The sequence below is a fragment of the Sphaeramia orbicularis genome, chromosome 5 (genome assembly GCF_902148855.1).
Source record: "Sphaeramia orbicularis chromosome 5, fSphaOr1.1, whole genome shotgun sequence".
Lineage (NCBI taxonomy): Eukaryota > Metazoa > Chordata > Actinopteri > Kurtiformes > Apogonidae > Sphaeramia > Sphaeramia orbicularis.
Genome location: NC_043961.1, coordinates 10,529,166 through 10,545,374, shown reverse-complemented (window position 1 = coordinate 10,545,374; position 16,209 = coordinate 10,529,166). Strand labels below are relative to the sequence as shown.

General features: G+C 43.8%; 1 protein-coding gene across 2 annotated transcripts in view; it reads right to left on the bottom strand.

Annotated features, from left to right (window-relative positions):
- Window positions 1–13,683, bottom strand: part of LOC115420004 (cadherin-4-like) — a 346,596-nt gene extending 332,913 nt beyond the window's left edge. For both annotated transcript variants that reach the window (XM_030135107.1, XM_030135108.1), the window contains exons 1-2: window positions 13,514–13,683; window positions 12,292–12,403 (exon numbers count right to left, since the gene is read on the bottom strand). In XM_030135107.1, coding sequence (XP_029990967.1) covers window positions 12,292–12,403; window positions 13,514–13,567 — 166 coding nt within the window. In that variant the 5' untranslated portion in view covers window positions 13,568–13,683. The remainder of the gene's footprint in view (window positions 1–12,291; window positions 12,404–13,513) is intronic.
- Window positions 13,684–16,209: the final 2,526 nt, after the last annotated feature.

Genomic DNA, 16,209 nt, shown 5'->3' with positions numbered 1-16,209 from the left:
TTAATTGGTTAATCTAAATTGCCCATAGGTGTGAATGTGAGAGTGATTGTTTGTCTCTATATGTCAGCCCTGCGATGAACTGGCGACTTGTCCAGGGTGTACCCCGCCATTGCCCCTATGTAGCTGGGATAGGCTCCAAGCGACCCCCGTGACCCTAGTGAGGATAAGGCGGGTTCAAAAAATGAATGAATGTCTGTGAGACGTTCAGAGGAGGACAGACAGCAGATGGATTTATCTGCACAATAACCATCCTATTATATTACAGATCCACTGTCCCCTACTGTTTAGTATTAAAGACTCATACAGTGGCTGATTGGATGATCCATATAAGGAGGGTTTCCTCTAAACTGTCCACTCCTCTAATTCTTCCACCACTGTTTCAGAACAAACCCAACTGATTTCATCCTTTTCAGAACAGTCGAACCCTCCTGCAGGTACATGGAGTGTTTTTGGACCTCAGTCTCACTAAAAGTGAGTCCAGAGCAGCGGTTAAACCATCACAGTTACATCCACCTGCAGCCTAATGGTACCAAAGGCAGCTTCTAATGGTACCAAATACAGAGTCTAACGGTACCAAAATACATGTTCTAATGGTACTAAATACATGTTCTAATGGGATCACATACAGGTTCTAATGGTACCAAAGGCAGGTTCTAATGGTACCAAATACAGAGTCTAATGGTACCAAAATACATGTTCTAATGGTACTAAATACATGTTCTAATGGGATCACATACAGGTTCTAATGGTACAAAAGGGAGGTTCTAATGGCATCAAATAAAGGTTCTAATGGGATCAAATACAGGTTCTAATGGTACAAAAGAGAGGTTCTAATGAGATCAAATACAGGTTCTAATGGTACCAAATATAGGTTCTAATGGTACAAAAGGCAGGTTCTAATGGTACCAAAGGAAGGTTCTAATGGGATCAAATACAGGCTCTGATGGTACCAAATACAGATTCTAATGGTACCAAATACAAGTTCTAATGGTACAAAAGGCGGGTTCTAATGGTACCAAATGCAGGTTCTAATGGGATGAAATACAGGTTCTGATGGTGCCAAATACAGATTCTAATGTTACCACATACAGGTTCTAATGGTACCAAAGGCAGGTTCTAATGGGATCAAATACAAGTTCTAATGGTACCAAATACAGGTTCTAATGGTACCAAATAGAGGTTCTAACAGTACAAAAGGGAGGTTCTAATGGGATCAAATACAGGTTCTAATGGGATCAAATACAGGTTCTAATGGTACCAAATACAGATTCTAATGGTACCAAATACAGGTTGTAATGGGATCAAATACAGGTTCTAATGGTACAAAAGGCAGGTTCTAATGGTACCAAATACAGGTTCTAATGGGATCAAATACAGGTTGTAATGGTACCAAATACAGGTTCTAATGGTACAAAAGGCAGGTTCTAATGGTATCAAATACAGGTTCCTTTCACCCACTTGCTGATTATTAGATGTAAACTTCATATTTTCTGTGATGACTCTACAGTATTTGATCAAACTCTAGCCAATAAAATAAATAATGTTTTTTTACCAATGCAGCTGCCTCCTTTCCTCCTTTCCTCCTTTCCTCCTTTCCTCTTTTCTTCCTTTCCTCCGTTGTCTCTTATCACCACTCTGGTTTTAAATGATGTCTGATTGGATACAGTTCATGACTAATGAGTCTATCAACACTCAAATGAAAATACTTATTTATTTACTGCTACAGATTATTCATCATCTCGCCAGTTTAATGTGATATTGTTGAAATATTTAATAGAATTAGTGTCTTTATTTCATTTGACACTCAATTGAAAAGCTTTTACATTTTGTGATGGAGTTCCTCTAAAATTCAACACCAAATTTTGAATTTCTCTCCAAAATATTGTGTTAAATCCATGACTTATCAATTGTAATAGTTTGCCTGTCCAGATGAGTCGGTGCCTGGTCAGTATGCTGTCAGTTGTCAGTCATTTAGGTGTTGGTTTTTAGGATTTAGTTTAGGTGTTGGTTTAGTCCCAGTCTGATCAGACAGAGGCAGAAAACCCACCTGACACCTGTTAGTGTTGGTCTGGACACTACAGAGCCTGACCCTGTGACACCAGGATGACAAACCACTGTCCGACAGAAGCACCCATGGACACAAACTGGACAAAGGGGACTTTTATTATGTCCATGACCGACACCCCACCCCCCCACCCCCGGGGCTTCAGCCCCGGGGGTGGGGGGGTATGAAGTATTTTCATATTAAACCTGCACATAAAACCACTGTTTGACAAAAGGACAGGACGTCTGTCAGATGGACAGACACAAGGACAGACCCATGGACAGACACATGGGCAGACACACAGACAGACACATTGACAGACACATGAACAGGCACACAGACAGACACATGGGCAGACACATGGACAGACACACGGACAGTCACATGGACAGACACACAGACAGACACATTGACAGACACATTGACAGACCAACAGTAACAGATGATGCACTAATAGACTGAAAGTAAAGTCAGAAACAAACACATGAGCAGAGTTCATTGTGTCCTGATGCTGGAGCGGTCTACAACAGGAAACACAATGGACTGACTTCTACAACACATTCTGTTGTGTTTGCAGATGTGTGGGCCTCCCACAGACTAATCTGCATCACAACAGGATGGAACACGGCTCCAGTTTGTGATTTCCAAATCAGAAATCTGAATCCTGGCCAGAATGTGCTTTTTCACAAACTAGGAGCCCATTTACTCTGCTTTCACTACATTACTGATATTTATTTATATTTTTATGTACTGTCAATAAAGCAGATGCATTACAGTGGTTCACCTGTACACAATGGACATAACATGACACTGGGAACAAGAGCAAAGGCTGCGTCCTACAACAGAAAATGACCTGAACATCTAAACTCAACTGGTTCGTCGTAGATAAATCAAATTAAGTACCATCTGAAAAATACAGAAAAACAAAGAGTGGTGCATTTCAAATTAAATGAGACGAGTTCCACCAGAAATGGTTCCCAGCAGCGACCATTGACAAGTCACCGTGTATGAGCCAATCAGGCTCCACACAGGCAGCGTTTCAGATCCAAATAAGCAGCAAATTGATACAATCAAATCCAAAAAGCCTCCACGCCACAGGAGACGCAATTTCCCCCTTTTTTCATGATGGACCCGGGATTTGTGTTTCTATTTTCTTTTATGGTGCCATCGTTTCCCAAACTGTTTCTTTTATGAGCCTCAGAGCTTGGTGAAAAATGACGGTGATGCTGTATATCTGTCAACACCAAGGCTAATCTGAAGCACACATGCACACATGCACACACACACAGTTTCTGCATGGCTGTAAGTCAGTGTAGTTGCACTCTTTCATTTGCTCTTTAAAACTGCAGGAACACAGAAAACCAGCTCCACATAAACTCTGTCCACACTGTTACATTGACAGAATGAAGAGGTCCAACACTTGGATGAATCCATGCAGTGTATTAGCGTGGGAGGGGTCATGCTCTGGTGCATATCCCAATGAAAACACAGTCATACAACTTTAAAAGGAATTCAAAGCGTTCGAACTGTTGATTTCATGCTGTATATTCAAACTAAAACTGGCAATTTCATAAACATCCCATTTTTAATATTTAAAAATTCTGACGCAAATTTAATTGAACACTTAAATAAAACTGAAAACATTAGTGGATGGGAAGTATTTCAACACAGATGCTGAGGTGAAATGACCCCTACTGTTTTAATAAATGGTGTTAATTAATACAAAAATACTGACAATATTCTGTGACTTTGTGAACGGGGAAGTTTCCGTCTTTAACCCAAGGACAGGTATCTTCCTCTCCTGCTCCTCCTCCTCCTCTCCCTCACAGTGTGTTTTATGTCTCTCTCATCCTTCTCCTTTGCTCACTAATGAGCCGTGAGATTGACAGCTGGATTACTGGGCTGGTTTGTAATCCTTTAATTTCTCCATTTAAGATAATCACCCTCTAGATGCAGAGCTGCCTGCAAACACACACACACACACACACACACACAGAAACTATATAGTTTATATATAAATAAATGTGTGTTTTACAGCATTAGGAAAAAAAAAAAGAACAAGCAAATATAGTTAAAAAATAGAGCTTGTGGGTACAATGATCATCTATGTATTTGGAGCTGAATGAATCCAAAGTGGAGCTCCAGCCTCTCTGTGGTGACAGACCATTTTCATATTAGTGTTTGCAGAACAAAGGCATCTTGACAGTCTAGTCTTTTAATTAAGGCGGGAGAATAGCAAAAGCCCCATGGCTTCAGAAATGGCTGCACAGAACAATACAGGGCGTTTCTCTGGAGATGCCTTTAGCAGCAGCTCCGAAGGATCTATGTGTCGAGTCAAGAAAAACGTAAATCATTTTGATTGGGCCATGTTTTTCATCTCCTCCAGTGCAAGAGACTGAGGATATGAGTGTTAGAGAACATGTGAGGTCAAGTGGCAGCGCAAGGTCAAACAGCCTGGTCATAATTCATAGACGGAGTGAGTGGAGATATGTCACTGAGAGCCCCTGAACCAGGAGGAAAGAGGGAGGAAAAACTGAAAGAAAAGAACCAGGAGGAAAGAGGGAGGAAAAACTGAAGGAAAAGAACCAGGAGGGAAGAGGGAGGAAAAACTGAAAGAAAAGAACCAGGAGGAAAGAGGGAGGAAAAACTGAAGGAAAAGAACCAGGAGGGAAGAGGAGGAAAAACTGAAAGAAAAGAACCAGGAGGAAAGAGGGAGGAAAAACTGAAGGAAAAGAACCAGGAGGGAAGAGGGAGGAAAAACTGAAGGAAAAGAACCAGGAGGGAAGAGGGAGGAAAAACTGAAAGAAAAGAACCAGGAGGAAAGAGGGAGGAAAAACTGAAGGAAAAGAACCAGGAGGGAAGAGGGAGGAAAAACTGAAAGAAAGAACCAGGAGGAAAGAGGGAGGAAAAACTGAAGGAAAAGAACCAGGAGGGAAGAGGGAGGAAAAAGTGGAAACAAAGAACCAGGAGGAAAGAGGGAGAAAAAACTGAAAGAAAAGAACCAAGAGGGAAGAGGAAGGAAAAACTGAAAGAAAACAACCAGGGAAGAAGGACAGAAACCTGGAAGTAAAGGTAAAGCTGAGTTAGAAGGTTATGGAGCTGAATCTGAACTCTTATTACTCAGTAAAATAGTGTCAAATCACTAATGCCGCGTTTCCACTATGTGGTACCGGCTACACTAGACTCAACTCAACTCGACTCGACTCGACTCGACTCGGCCTTTTTGCGTTTCCATTACATAAAAGAACCTGGAATCTGGTACCCAGTACTAGTTTTTTGGTATCACCTCCGCCGAGGTTCCCAGACTGGGGAACGAATACTAAAAGGTGACATGTAAACACTGCAGACCACTGATTGGTCAGAGTCGTCTCTGTGGCCCGCCCTTTTACAAAAAACAGATGCGGAAGTTTCCAGTAAATATGTCAGTAGGTTAATCCACATGATGATAGTCTGTAAAACTACACCATGGCCAGTCCAGGAGGTACAGATGTAAAAATTCAGCATGAGTTTGATGAGATAACAGGCAACGATCGAGTTTATCAGCAACTCTGACCAGATGACACGGAGGTAACGCACCACATCGCTATGACGACCAGGTACTGTAAAGTCAGTAGTATCCTGTAATGGAAACAGTCTACAGGAATAGGACCTGGTACCAGAGTCGAGCCAGTTCCACGTAGTGGAAACACGGCATATTTAAATGACAATATGGAACCATCACGATTCACTGTCTGTGCTACTGACGCCATCAGACAGAAACCAGGGATTCTGGGATATTTATGCGATAATCATTGACTGTACGATATTTATCAGGATGTTACCAAAGGGGAAAAACTGACTCTAAAGCCACAAAAGGATAAAGTAGGGTAAGGGTTACTAGTAGTTAGGGTTAGCGGTAGTTAGCATTAGGGTTAGTAGTAGTTGGAATTAATAGTAGTTAGGGTTAGAAGTAGTTAGGGTTAGGGTTAGCAGTAGCTAGAATTAGTAGTAGTTAGGGTTAGTGGTAGTTGGGGTTAGTAGTAGTTAGAATTAGTAGTAGTTAGGGTTAGTAGTTAGAATTAGTAGTAGCTAGGGTTAGTAGTAGTTAGAATTAGTAGTAGTTAGGGTTAGTAGTAATTAGGGTTAGGGTTAGGGTTAGTAGTTAGAATTAGTAGTAATTAGGGTTAGTGGTAGTTGGGGTTAGTAGTAGTTAGGGTTAGTGGTAGTTAGAATAAGTAGTAGTTAGGGTTAGCAGTAGTTAGTGTAGTTACTGTATTTACTGTGTTATTATGTTGTGGTGTCCTTTTCACAGAAGCAGCAGATGATATGAAACATTTCACTGAGTGTTTGTTTAGTGCCCGGCTAACCCTAACCCTAACCCACACACTGACAGTACTGTCCATGTTCACATATGTCATGTGTGGATTTTAATCAAATTATCAGTATTTGGTACAACAGTATCAGTACAATACAAACTGTTCCGACAAACCTACAACCAACCTCTAAAACACAAACATGATAGACCATACCTACAACCAACCTCTAAAACACACACATGATAGACCGTACCTACTGTCAGCCTCTAAAACACACACACGATGGACTGTACCTAGAGAAATACGGATGGACGCAAGAAAATCTGAACTACAGGACGAGTAATTGTCTTAACAGCTCAACCCAACGTGAACATATGCTTTCTAGGTCTCTGTGTGTGTTTTTCCCTCGAGGGGGGGGACATGACACAAAGCCATTCCACAGAAAAGCCACAATTTCAGCCTGATGATAACGGAAATGGAAAATGGGTTCACAAAGCCTGTTTCCACATGATTTTTCAGAGCGCTGAGGTTTGGATGCAGCTCTCACTCTGGGCTTTTCAGTCTCTTTCACGTGGCAGCTTTGCTGAAATCCCTTTCTTTATTCTATTAATTGTTAAAATAATTATCTATTTAAAAAGCCACGTAAGTGACACCAAAGTTCGCACTGTCATGGTGCTGCAAACAAGCAGGATAACATGAAAGAGAGTCATCGGAGCCCAGAAAACCCCTTTTAATACGGAAGGCCTGATTTGTATTCAGATGCATGTAAATCCTGAAGTGGTGAGGAACGAGGAAAAAAGCCCTTTGTAATGAACTGGCAGGTTCTGGGTTACACTTGGAGCTGAAAGGTGAAACAGAGGTCTTCTGTTGGGAAAACTGCTCATTTCTGCACCTCAACTAAAAGCCAATACAGGATTAATCAAGCCTACTGATCGTTAAGGTACATTGAGATGCAGAGCGTTGATGCCCATTGATTGTTAGAGCGGGTGGTCAATTAAAAAAAGGTTTTCGATAACTAATGCAGATAGTATTCACAGGATGCAAGGTCATCAGTACTACTTGTTTCTTCGTAATGTTGCTTTGTGATTTCCTTTTATTACAGTTACAGACTGGCGTCCATCAGAGGAGCTCGACTACTTCCCTTTGGAGAGAGATTTAAAGACATGAGTGAGAAACTCAGCTTTATTCTTAATCCATGATTTTTTTTCTTGAAAATTGCCCTTGTCTCATATCCTGAAATACAGTAGTAAATCTCTAGTTCCCGGTCCAACACAGTCCTCTTTTTTATCCATTAATCCCCTGCCAAGGCCCCTTTTTGGCTAAACCCATCACAAGTGCCTCGTTTCTTCTTTTTTTCATATAATCACTCCTTTAACCCACAGCCGCCAGCTCTTGCAAATGAAATCTGAGGTCTGATAATATTGCCATTACCTCCGTTTTGAAGGTCAGAACTCAGGGCACAATTAGTTCACCTCTATTTAGTCGGGGATGTCGATCTAGTGTATAATCTCAGGCGGTAGAGTGCAAACCCAAAGCTTGCACAGCGCTTTGAAAATGCAGTCGGAGTCCGGAGGCACTGGGTTCACATCTGACAGCTTCTAACTGTCTAAACGCACGGGGGTCAGGATGATACCGGAAAAGCAACGAGTATCTGAGCTGTAATGAAAGTCCATGAGAGTAGACGCCATTACCCAGCAACCGACGACCGGACTCAAACTAATGCCAGTACACAGTGAGAGCAGCTCAGTGGAGATCAGTGCACTAGAACTAATACAATTCACATGGAGGACCGACAACAGGCAACAATATTTGTGTTGACAAACGTTCGCCATCTATCAAAATCCTTTTTTTTTTTTTTTTTTTTTTTTTACTTACATCCAGAGGAAATAAGTACAAAACAGGATGAAAGCATTGTGCTGTGGCATGTACTATATCATGGGTGGCTTGCTTGATGGAATTGGCTCAGCATGTGTGTCATGTTGTAGGGAGTTTGAGGGATATAGGGCCGTAGCTTGGTTTGGTAAGAAGGCAGAAGAGATAAAGAGAAATGATGTGGCTCATCTTCTGTACCTGTATTCTATCAGCTCACCACAGACTGCAGGTCCTGGCTGCAGAGATGAAAGACTCTCTGGAGGACAAGAGAGACGTTTGTGAGTCAGAAGGGAAATGGCATCCCGCTTATCAAATGCCTGAAACCTAATCCCCCCCACTACCCCACCCACTCCTCAGTTCTGGGGTCTGGACGCACTTATGAAAGCCCTGTCACTTTGGATTGGAGGTTAGGAGTCAGAGGTTCTCACTACAGCCAAGCGTCTGCTGTTTCACAGCAGATATGGCTCCTCGCCAGATTCTCCTGGTCTGCTCTAATTGGGGTCATGTTACATGTCATTCTGCATGTGTAACTTTTAAGAGATGAAATTTAACAATAGGAAAAAAAAAAAAGGACAGCCGACAGAGGCATGATCCTCCTTAAATGAATCTTTTAGATTTAAAGTACAGTCATTTTTCTGCGTGTGCTGCAGTTATGTAAGAACTTCTCCATTTTAAATGAAAACCCTGACATGAAGGCACCCAGTACTTTTTTCATTGACTTCATATCCTGTGATTCAAAAGACCACACAGGAAAAGAAAATTCTGTCTGAAAGGATAGAGCGGGGACAAAAGAAAAAGCGGTGAATGGGTGTTTCCACAAATGTCTTATGATGCTATCTTCCAGACGACATTAAGTCACCGTCGTTGTGTCTTTGTCTTCCTTAGCGTCCCGCTCGTCCACTGCAAACACAGAGGTCATGTTTTTAATCCAGCCAATCCCTCACAGACATTTTCTATGTCACAAAATCTTAGTCACGTAAAGTGGAATATGCGTTCAGACAGCCATTCCCTCACACAGAGCTGCACTCTGTCTTTCAGGACTAGTAAGGGGCAAAGGGTGGAACTCATCAGCACACACTCTTCAAATATGCCTTGACAGTGACTTCCAGAGACATCTTGACTGAACTGTATTTCAAATGAGTGTCTTTTGTGCCGAGGCCACGTCCCCTTGTCCGTGTTCCTCGGTGTCTGTTCCGGCTCTTGGAGCGAGGTGATGGTTTACACAGTGATGTGCAATCACTGGAATATTTCTTTTCATGGCTTATCTGCCCACAGCGGGATCTGCACGGACCGCGACTCAGGCCCGGTCGTCTGCCTGCCTGTGTGCCACAGCCCCCACCCCACCCCCCCACCCCCGATCCAGACCCAAGGCTCAGACAAACATCTCCATGGGAGCATGAGATGATTTATTCAGCACAACTTAGCAGGAGCACAGAGATTTGTGAATTAGTTAAACAAAGGCCTTTTATGGTCTGCCACAAACCCATAACAGGCTTTTTAACCTATTGGGGGGGGGGGGGGGGGGGGGGGGGGCTGAATGATGTATTACGAAATCAGAAATGACCTTTCAAGTATTGACCACATGGAACCACAGGAAGAATCATGTTAAAGGATCATAACGGCGTTTTCACTGCAGACTGTTCTGAGTATTGGTGTTGTGTTTTTACACTTTCTGAACGTTTCCTTCCCTTCAGGCGACCGTTGGCTTCCATTTGTTTTTACCACCGTCCTCTGGAAAATATGTTAGTACTTTTTTCAGGCAGAGTATGAGATAGGATGCCTGAGATAATCAAGGGGACACAACAACTGCAGGAGAGCAAACACTAAAAAAACATACAAAAATTTGTTGTAGACTTTTTCCTTTTGTTTTAAAGTTTTGTCTCTTCAACAAACTAAAGCCATTCCATCATAAAACGCTTTGAGAAGAAAACTTTCCTTCTGAGCTCCTTGGAACACTTGTCCAGGTTTTGTCTTTAATTGCTCAGATGTCAAAAGTTTCGGAACCAGTGACTAAAGGTTCCTGCAAAATGTCTCACAAATCCATTTAAAAGGCAGTGTTTGGTATTTTAGTGAAGCCACATACGTGAACTACAAAGTCAGCTTTAAAGTTTGCATTTATTTTCTACCAAAAACACTCGCTGAAATGACAAGATGAACAGAAAATGATGCATTCCTTAAAGTCTGGTAAACACATTGAACCCTTTGAAAAACACTATGATAGTGTAAAATTATGCATCACAAGCAGACGCATCAAACTGAAGCATGAAGGAACAGTTTGAACTCCTTTAATTACACATATTAATAAGTTTAGCAGATATAAAAACACCTAAACTACCCAGGCACCGTCAAAACGATAAGAACAACATGACAGAAAAGTCGTCCCTGTTCCAGCTCAGCATGAGAAGAGCCTGGTCGACCCTCGGTTGAAGCCCGGTTCCCTGTGCACCTGCTGGGCCACGGCTCTTTGGTCCCTCCCCCATCGCTCACTGTCCATCTCTCTGGGGAGACAACAGTGGTCCAGCAGCCCAACCGGCTCTGGAGGCCTCCCAGACCCTCCCTCATCTCATCCCTGCCCCATCCATTTTCTTGGAAAGTGACAGTTTGAGGTTATACATATTGTGGCGTTGGTATTAAAGGCTTCCTCCCCGCTCCGTGTCCCACTGTATAGAAAACAGAGCTTCGCTGAGGCTCCAAACTGCACATTAATCACTGCAGGAGGACTGAAGCTGCTGCAGTCCACGTCCCTTTGAGTGTCCAGTCGGGAGGAGGATTTTCACAAAGAGCAAACACAGAGACAGGCAAAATGAAAGACAGAGACAGACAGACAGACAGAAGTGGGGGGGGGGGCTGATGGACACCATGAGCTAAATCAGTTTTCTACAGTTTTCTATTGAATCCAAGCATCAACATGTTATCGGTACTTGCACCAGCAGCCTTGAGGCACAAACAGTGAGGAATAGTAACTACCATCGGTACCTTATCTGTCCAAACCCATCACATGGTACAGGTCACTTAGGATGCCTCAGTCTGTTTGAGAACAGGCAGAAACCTTGAGCCCCCCAGCCCCTTCAGGCAGCCACCCCCCCCCACCGCCCGGCCGCACCGTCCTTGTCAGCCTCGGAAATAACAAGATAACCTCCAGAATAATTCAATTGTTTTACCAGCAACCGGAAAATGCAACAATAAGAATGCCATTTCCTCCTGGCAAACAACATTTCACGTAACAATAGACAAATATTTGGCTATAAAAGCCAAGTGTCAGGGGAGAGCTGAGCTTATTGCACACTGTTGTTGATGTGCTGCTCCAAGTGGAAGTGGAACAGCCTGGGGGGGTTTACAGGGAACACATTTGGATCAACCCAAATGTTGGGCCCACGCTGGCCAAACCGAGTCCCTCAACTGTTATAGTCGAAATGTGCAATAAAGTGAAAGGCTGCCATAATATAAAGGTCCATGTGATGCTTTTTGTTTCTATCACTCATACAAATACAGACACTAGGATGGGGCTCAGACTTCCATTATGGAAAAAGTCTCCGACAAACAGACCAAACACAGTAGATTCAGTTCATTGTCTGCACTGAAAAGAAATGGAGCGAGTGGAAACGCAATTGAATTCATCTGAGAAAAAAAAGAACAGAAGAAGAAAGGACTGGCAAATGTACTACAATGAATATGATAAGTTTCAGACATTCAGGGGTTTATGTTGTAAACAGGAGGCTCAGTGAGTCAAAAAGGAAAAAAGAAAAGAAACAAAGTGCTATCTGTGTCGTTCAGGTGTTCATTTCATCAAACCAAAGTACGTGTAGCCGAATCCATGACACACCTGCTGCACAAACATGTTTGAACACAGTGTTTATTCCATCAGCTCCAGCTCTGATCTGTGTGTGCATGTTCCACCAACTGCTTCTGCTGCAGAACCAACGTGTGCACTGACCTCCTTCATTACCAGTATGTACAATAACACACACACACACACACACACACACACACACACACATACACACACGATGAGATTCAGGACACATCTGAGCAGAGAAAACCTCCTCAGTCCATCAGCTCCAGCAGCAGCAGCAGTCTTACCTTTGAGAATGCTCTGACCATGGAGGAGGTCTCTGGAGACAATCACTGTGTAGAAGTTCTGGGAGAACCCTGGTCTGCATGGGGCTTTAAGGGGCTGTCCTGCCTTACCCCCCTGAGGAAGGAAACAGACAGTCTGTTAAACACTGGCAGAGGGACCGGTGGACACCAGGTCACCAGGTGGACCACCAGGTCACCAGGTGGACCACCAGGTCACCAGGTGATCTCGCAGTCTTTTCAGACCCTTATTGAACCTCAGACAGATGCTTTATAAAGAGCTGCTGGTGGAACACGGCAGTCTGATAATCCACATGAACACACCTGCTCAACATCACTGCAGTGACATGTCAGACCTCAGAAGGTACTGACACTGACCAGAGAGAGAGAGAGAGAGAGAGAGCCATGATCCTGATGATCACTGGCACCAGAACAGGTCAGAGGACAAGATACAGACAAGAAGGAGGAGGAGGAGGATAAGGATGATGATGGTGGTGACGATGTTGAGGAGGTTTGACACGGAATGTTGAACTCAAACATGTGTCATTCACATTCAAGTGGCAGAAACAGACAGATCATGTGAGGAGGACAGACTAATGCTGAGGACAGTCAGTCCTACTGTTGGACACAGAGGCTCCACCAGCCTTTGGATTGTCCAGGACAAACACCTGCAGTGATGCACCTCAGTCATATGTCCGTTTATCCAAAACACTCCATGTACTAGAGGTTCATTCCAGACAACTGAAGGACTGGAGGAGAACAACTGGGCTCATTATTGTCTCCATTTAAAAAGTAACAGAAGCCGTTCATTAAAGCTCATTTGCTTCTTAAATCCTCGTCCTTAAAGCGGCTTTAAACACTCAACTTCATCACCATCTGAGACATTAATCCCACAAATGTACCGGAGCAGACCTGACGGTGCGTAAACGCGCATAAACCAAGTAGATGTGAGAGAACAGCCCGAGTGGAAGCCCCCTCCTCTGCACCATGCACCACAGGATCAGGTGGACACTATCTGAGTTACCGCGGACTTTGTCCAGCACAGTTAGAACCTACAGAACCATCTGGACCTCCGCCGTGTTCAGCTCCATTCCACGCGTGGTGTTGCTTTTAGCGCAACACTGCGGGGACACAGAGGCTTTCACGGACACTTTGAGAGGCTCGAACAGCAGAAGGAAGCACTACAGCAGTGCACCACTTCACAGCACAGCAAAGCAACTCATCTTACCGAGGATGCGCCCACAAGTAAGAAGCCCGCCAGGATGACGCAGCCAACGGTCATCTTTACGAAATGTCGTGTTCGGAAAAAGCCAAACGGATGCGTGTTGTGCCAAATGCGGCTCAGTAAATCCCGGAGCCCTGGGTCCTGTTGTCGGTGCTGACTGAGACACTTGTCTGGAGACAGAGATGCTGCGCTCCGTCCAGAGGAAGCCGGTGCCCATTGGATAGCGGCGTCACTCCAACCCCTCCTACCGCCCAGCGGAGCGGAGCAGGCATGGCACCGCGGCGCGCGCGCGCACCGACTGCATCTGCATGCGCTCCCTCCCGCTGCCTCCCTCTGATGCCCCGGACACTTTGGGGATCTATTGGTAGAAAATGCATTTTCCAGGCTATTTAGATTCATATTTGGACTTCTGATGGAGCGGAGGCGGGTCTGCCGGTGTGACTGACAACCAACCATCCGAGTCCTTTCATGTGTCCATCACCGAACTGGAGTCTATTTCACAGCCCAGTTCCTCCTCCAGCCCTGATCCACGGAGCTGCACTTATTAGGATGGGATTGAAGGTGCTGTGATAGAGCGGCCTGTGATAAGCCTTTGATGGTCAATGTAAGGAGAAAAAAGAAAGAAAGTGAAAAATGAAGCAGCAGCCTCTGCGATGATCTACAGGACAAATATGAGCACTTGGACAAACAGTCTGTCTGCATCCGTTTAACAGGACAGAGACACTGTGGAATGTCCAGAAGGGTTCTGCACTTATTCTAATATTAGAGGGTTCTGCTGTCATTGTCTTAGAACACTTAGAACTATGATCAAATATGGAGGCAGGATTAAATAGAATAACAATAATAATAATAATAATAATAATAATAATTATTATTATTATTATTATTATTATTATTATTGTTGTTGTTGTTGTTGTTGTTGTTGTTGTTATTATAAGGAGGTTATGTTTTTGCCGGCGTTGGTTTGTCTGTCTGTCTGTCCGTCTACAAGATAACTCAAAAAGTTATGGACGGATTTGGATGAAAACTTCAGGAAATGTTGATACTGGCACAAGGAACAAATGATTAAATTTTGGTGGTGATGGGGGGGCACTGATCTGCCTTGGCGGAGGTCTGCGCTCTTCGAGTGTTTTTCGAGTCATTATTATTATTATTATTATTATTATTATTATTATTATTGTTATTATTATTATACATTTTATTTTTATAGTGCTTTTCATGGAACTCAAAGAAAGACTTTACATAAAGCAGATAGAAACGGAAACCAAACACATTAAAAACAGATAAAAAGCAGGTGCAAAAGGCAGGTATATGATTATAAAACAGTTAAACATTAAAATCAATCTTAAATAAATGTGTTTTTAAAGGGGATTTGAAGGTGTTGAAGTTGGAGCAGTGTTGGATGGTAGGAGCAGAAATAGAAAAGCAGACACTGTTTGCTATATTTCTCACACACACATTTTTAATAGACAGATATCTAATGCATAGTAATGTTACACTTATGCACTGAAATTAAACTTGAACTCGTGAACTCTGCCTTTAACTGAACCCATAGTAGTGTTGACATTTGTGAGGCTCAGATCAGTCCATTTCCATATGTGCAGGCCTGACAGTTCCGTCCTCTCTGAAGGAACAGGAGGACAGAGTCCATCAGCTCAGTGTCAGGGCGTTGGTTTCAACGTTCCCCCAGAAAACCATCTGTATTCAGCTTCTTTGAACGGTTTCCTCTAAATAAAGTGCTTTGAGGATGATAATTAAGGAGAGTCCAGTTCAGTGGGTGTTTGTGTCCACAGGTTGGAAGGTCACACATATCTTCTCATTTCAAACATTGTGTGCTCTACTTATTGCCTGAAAATGTTGGCAGAGGAACCATCCAAAGGGGATTCCAAACCCACACTTTCTCCAACAATGACTTGAATAAATGACGTCACATGGTCATATGAGGCTGGGTCATTTCCGTTGGAGCAGCCATTAACAGGACGGTGGATGATGAACCCAAACAGCTCCTTGTTTGTGCACAGGAGTGAGTGAGTATGTCCAACAGAAAGGCTTTAAAGCTGCAGTATGTAGGATTGTGGCCAAAACTGGTACTGCAATTACATTCAAAATACTGTAGAACGTGGTATCCCCTCCTCCTCCCCCCAGGCTAGGGGTTGCCAGATCCCGCATGAGCATCCACTACTAGCGTTTCCTCTAATCCTTGCCACCACACCATAAATTTCATACAAAAAAATCATCACCAGACTTACTCTACATAAGTCTAATATATAACAGGCCAGAACAAACGTCCTGCACACTCAAATGAAAATTTGCGAAGATTCAGGAGCTCTAACCCCCCACCACCACCACCACCACCACCGAACCACGGACGCCGAACTACCGACACCCCCCCCACCCCCCCCACCCCCCACCCCAACCACAGACGCCGAACTACCAACCGAACCCCCCCCGACCGAACCACGGACACCGAGCTACCGAACCCCCCCCCCCGACCGAACCACGGACCGAACACCCCCGCCCCCCTCGTTCGGATTACACACCGCTAAATGAACAGGTCACTTCCACAGAAAACACTGAACTACAAGGAGCTACCATGGCAAGAGACAAGTCCTACACCGGTACCTGGTCTGTTCACCAGTCCCGGACCGGCAGTCTCTTCACCGGGGCCAGGAGAAGAGACTGCTGCCCGGCCCCGGAAG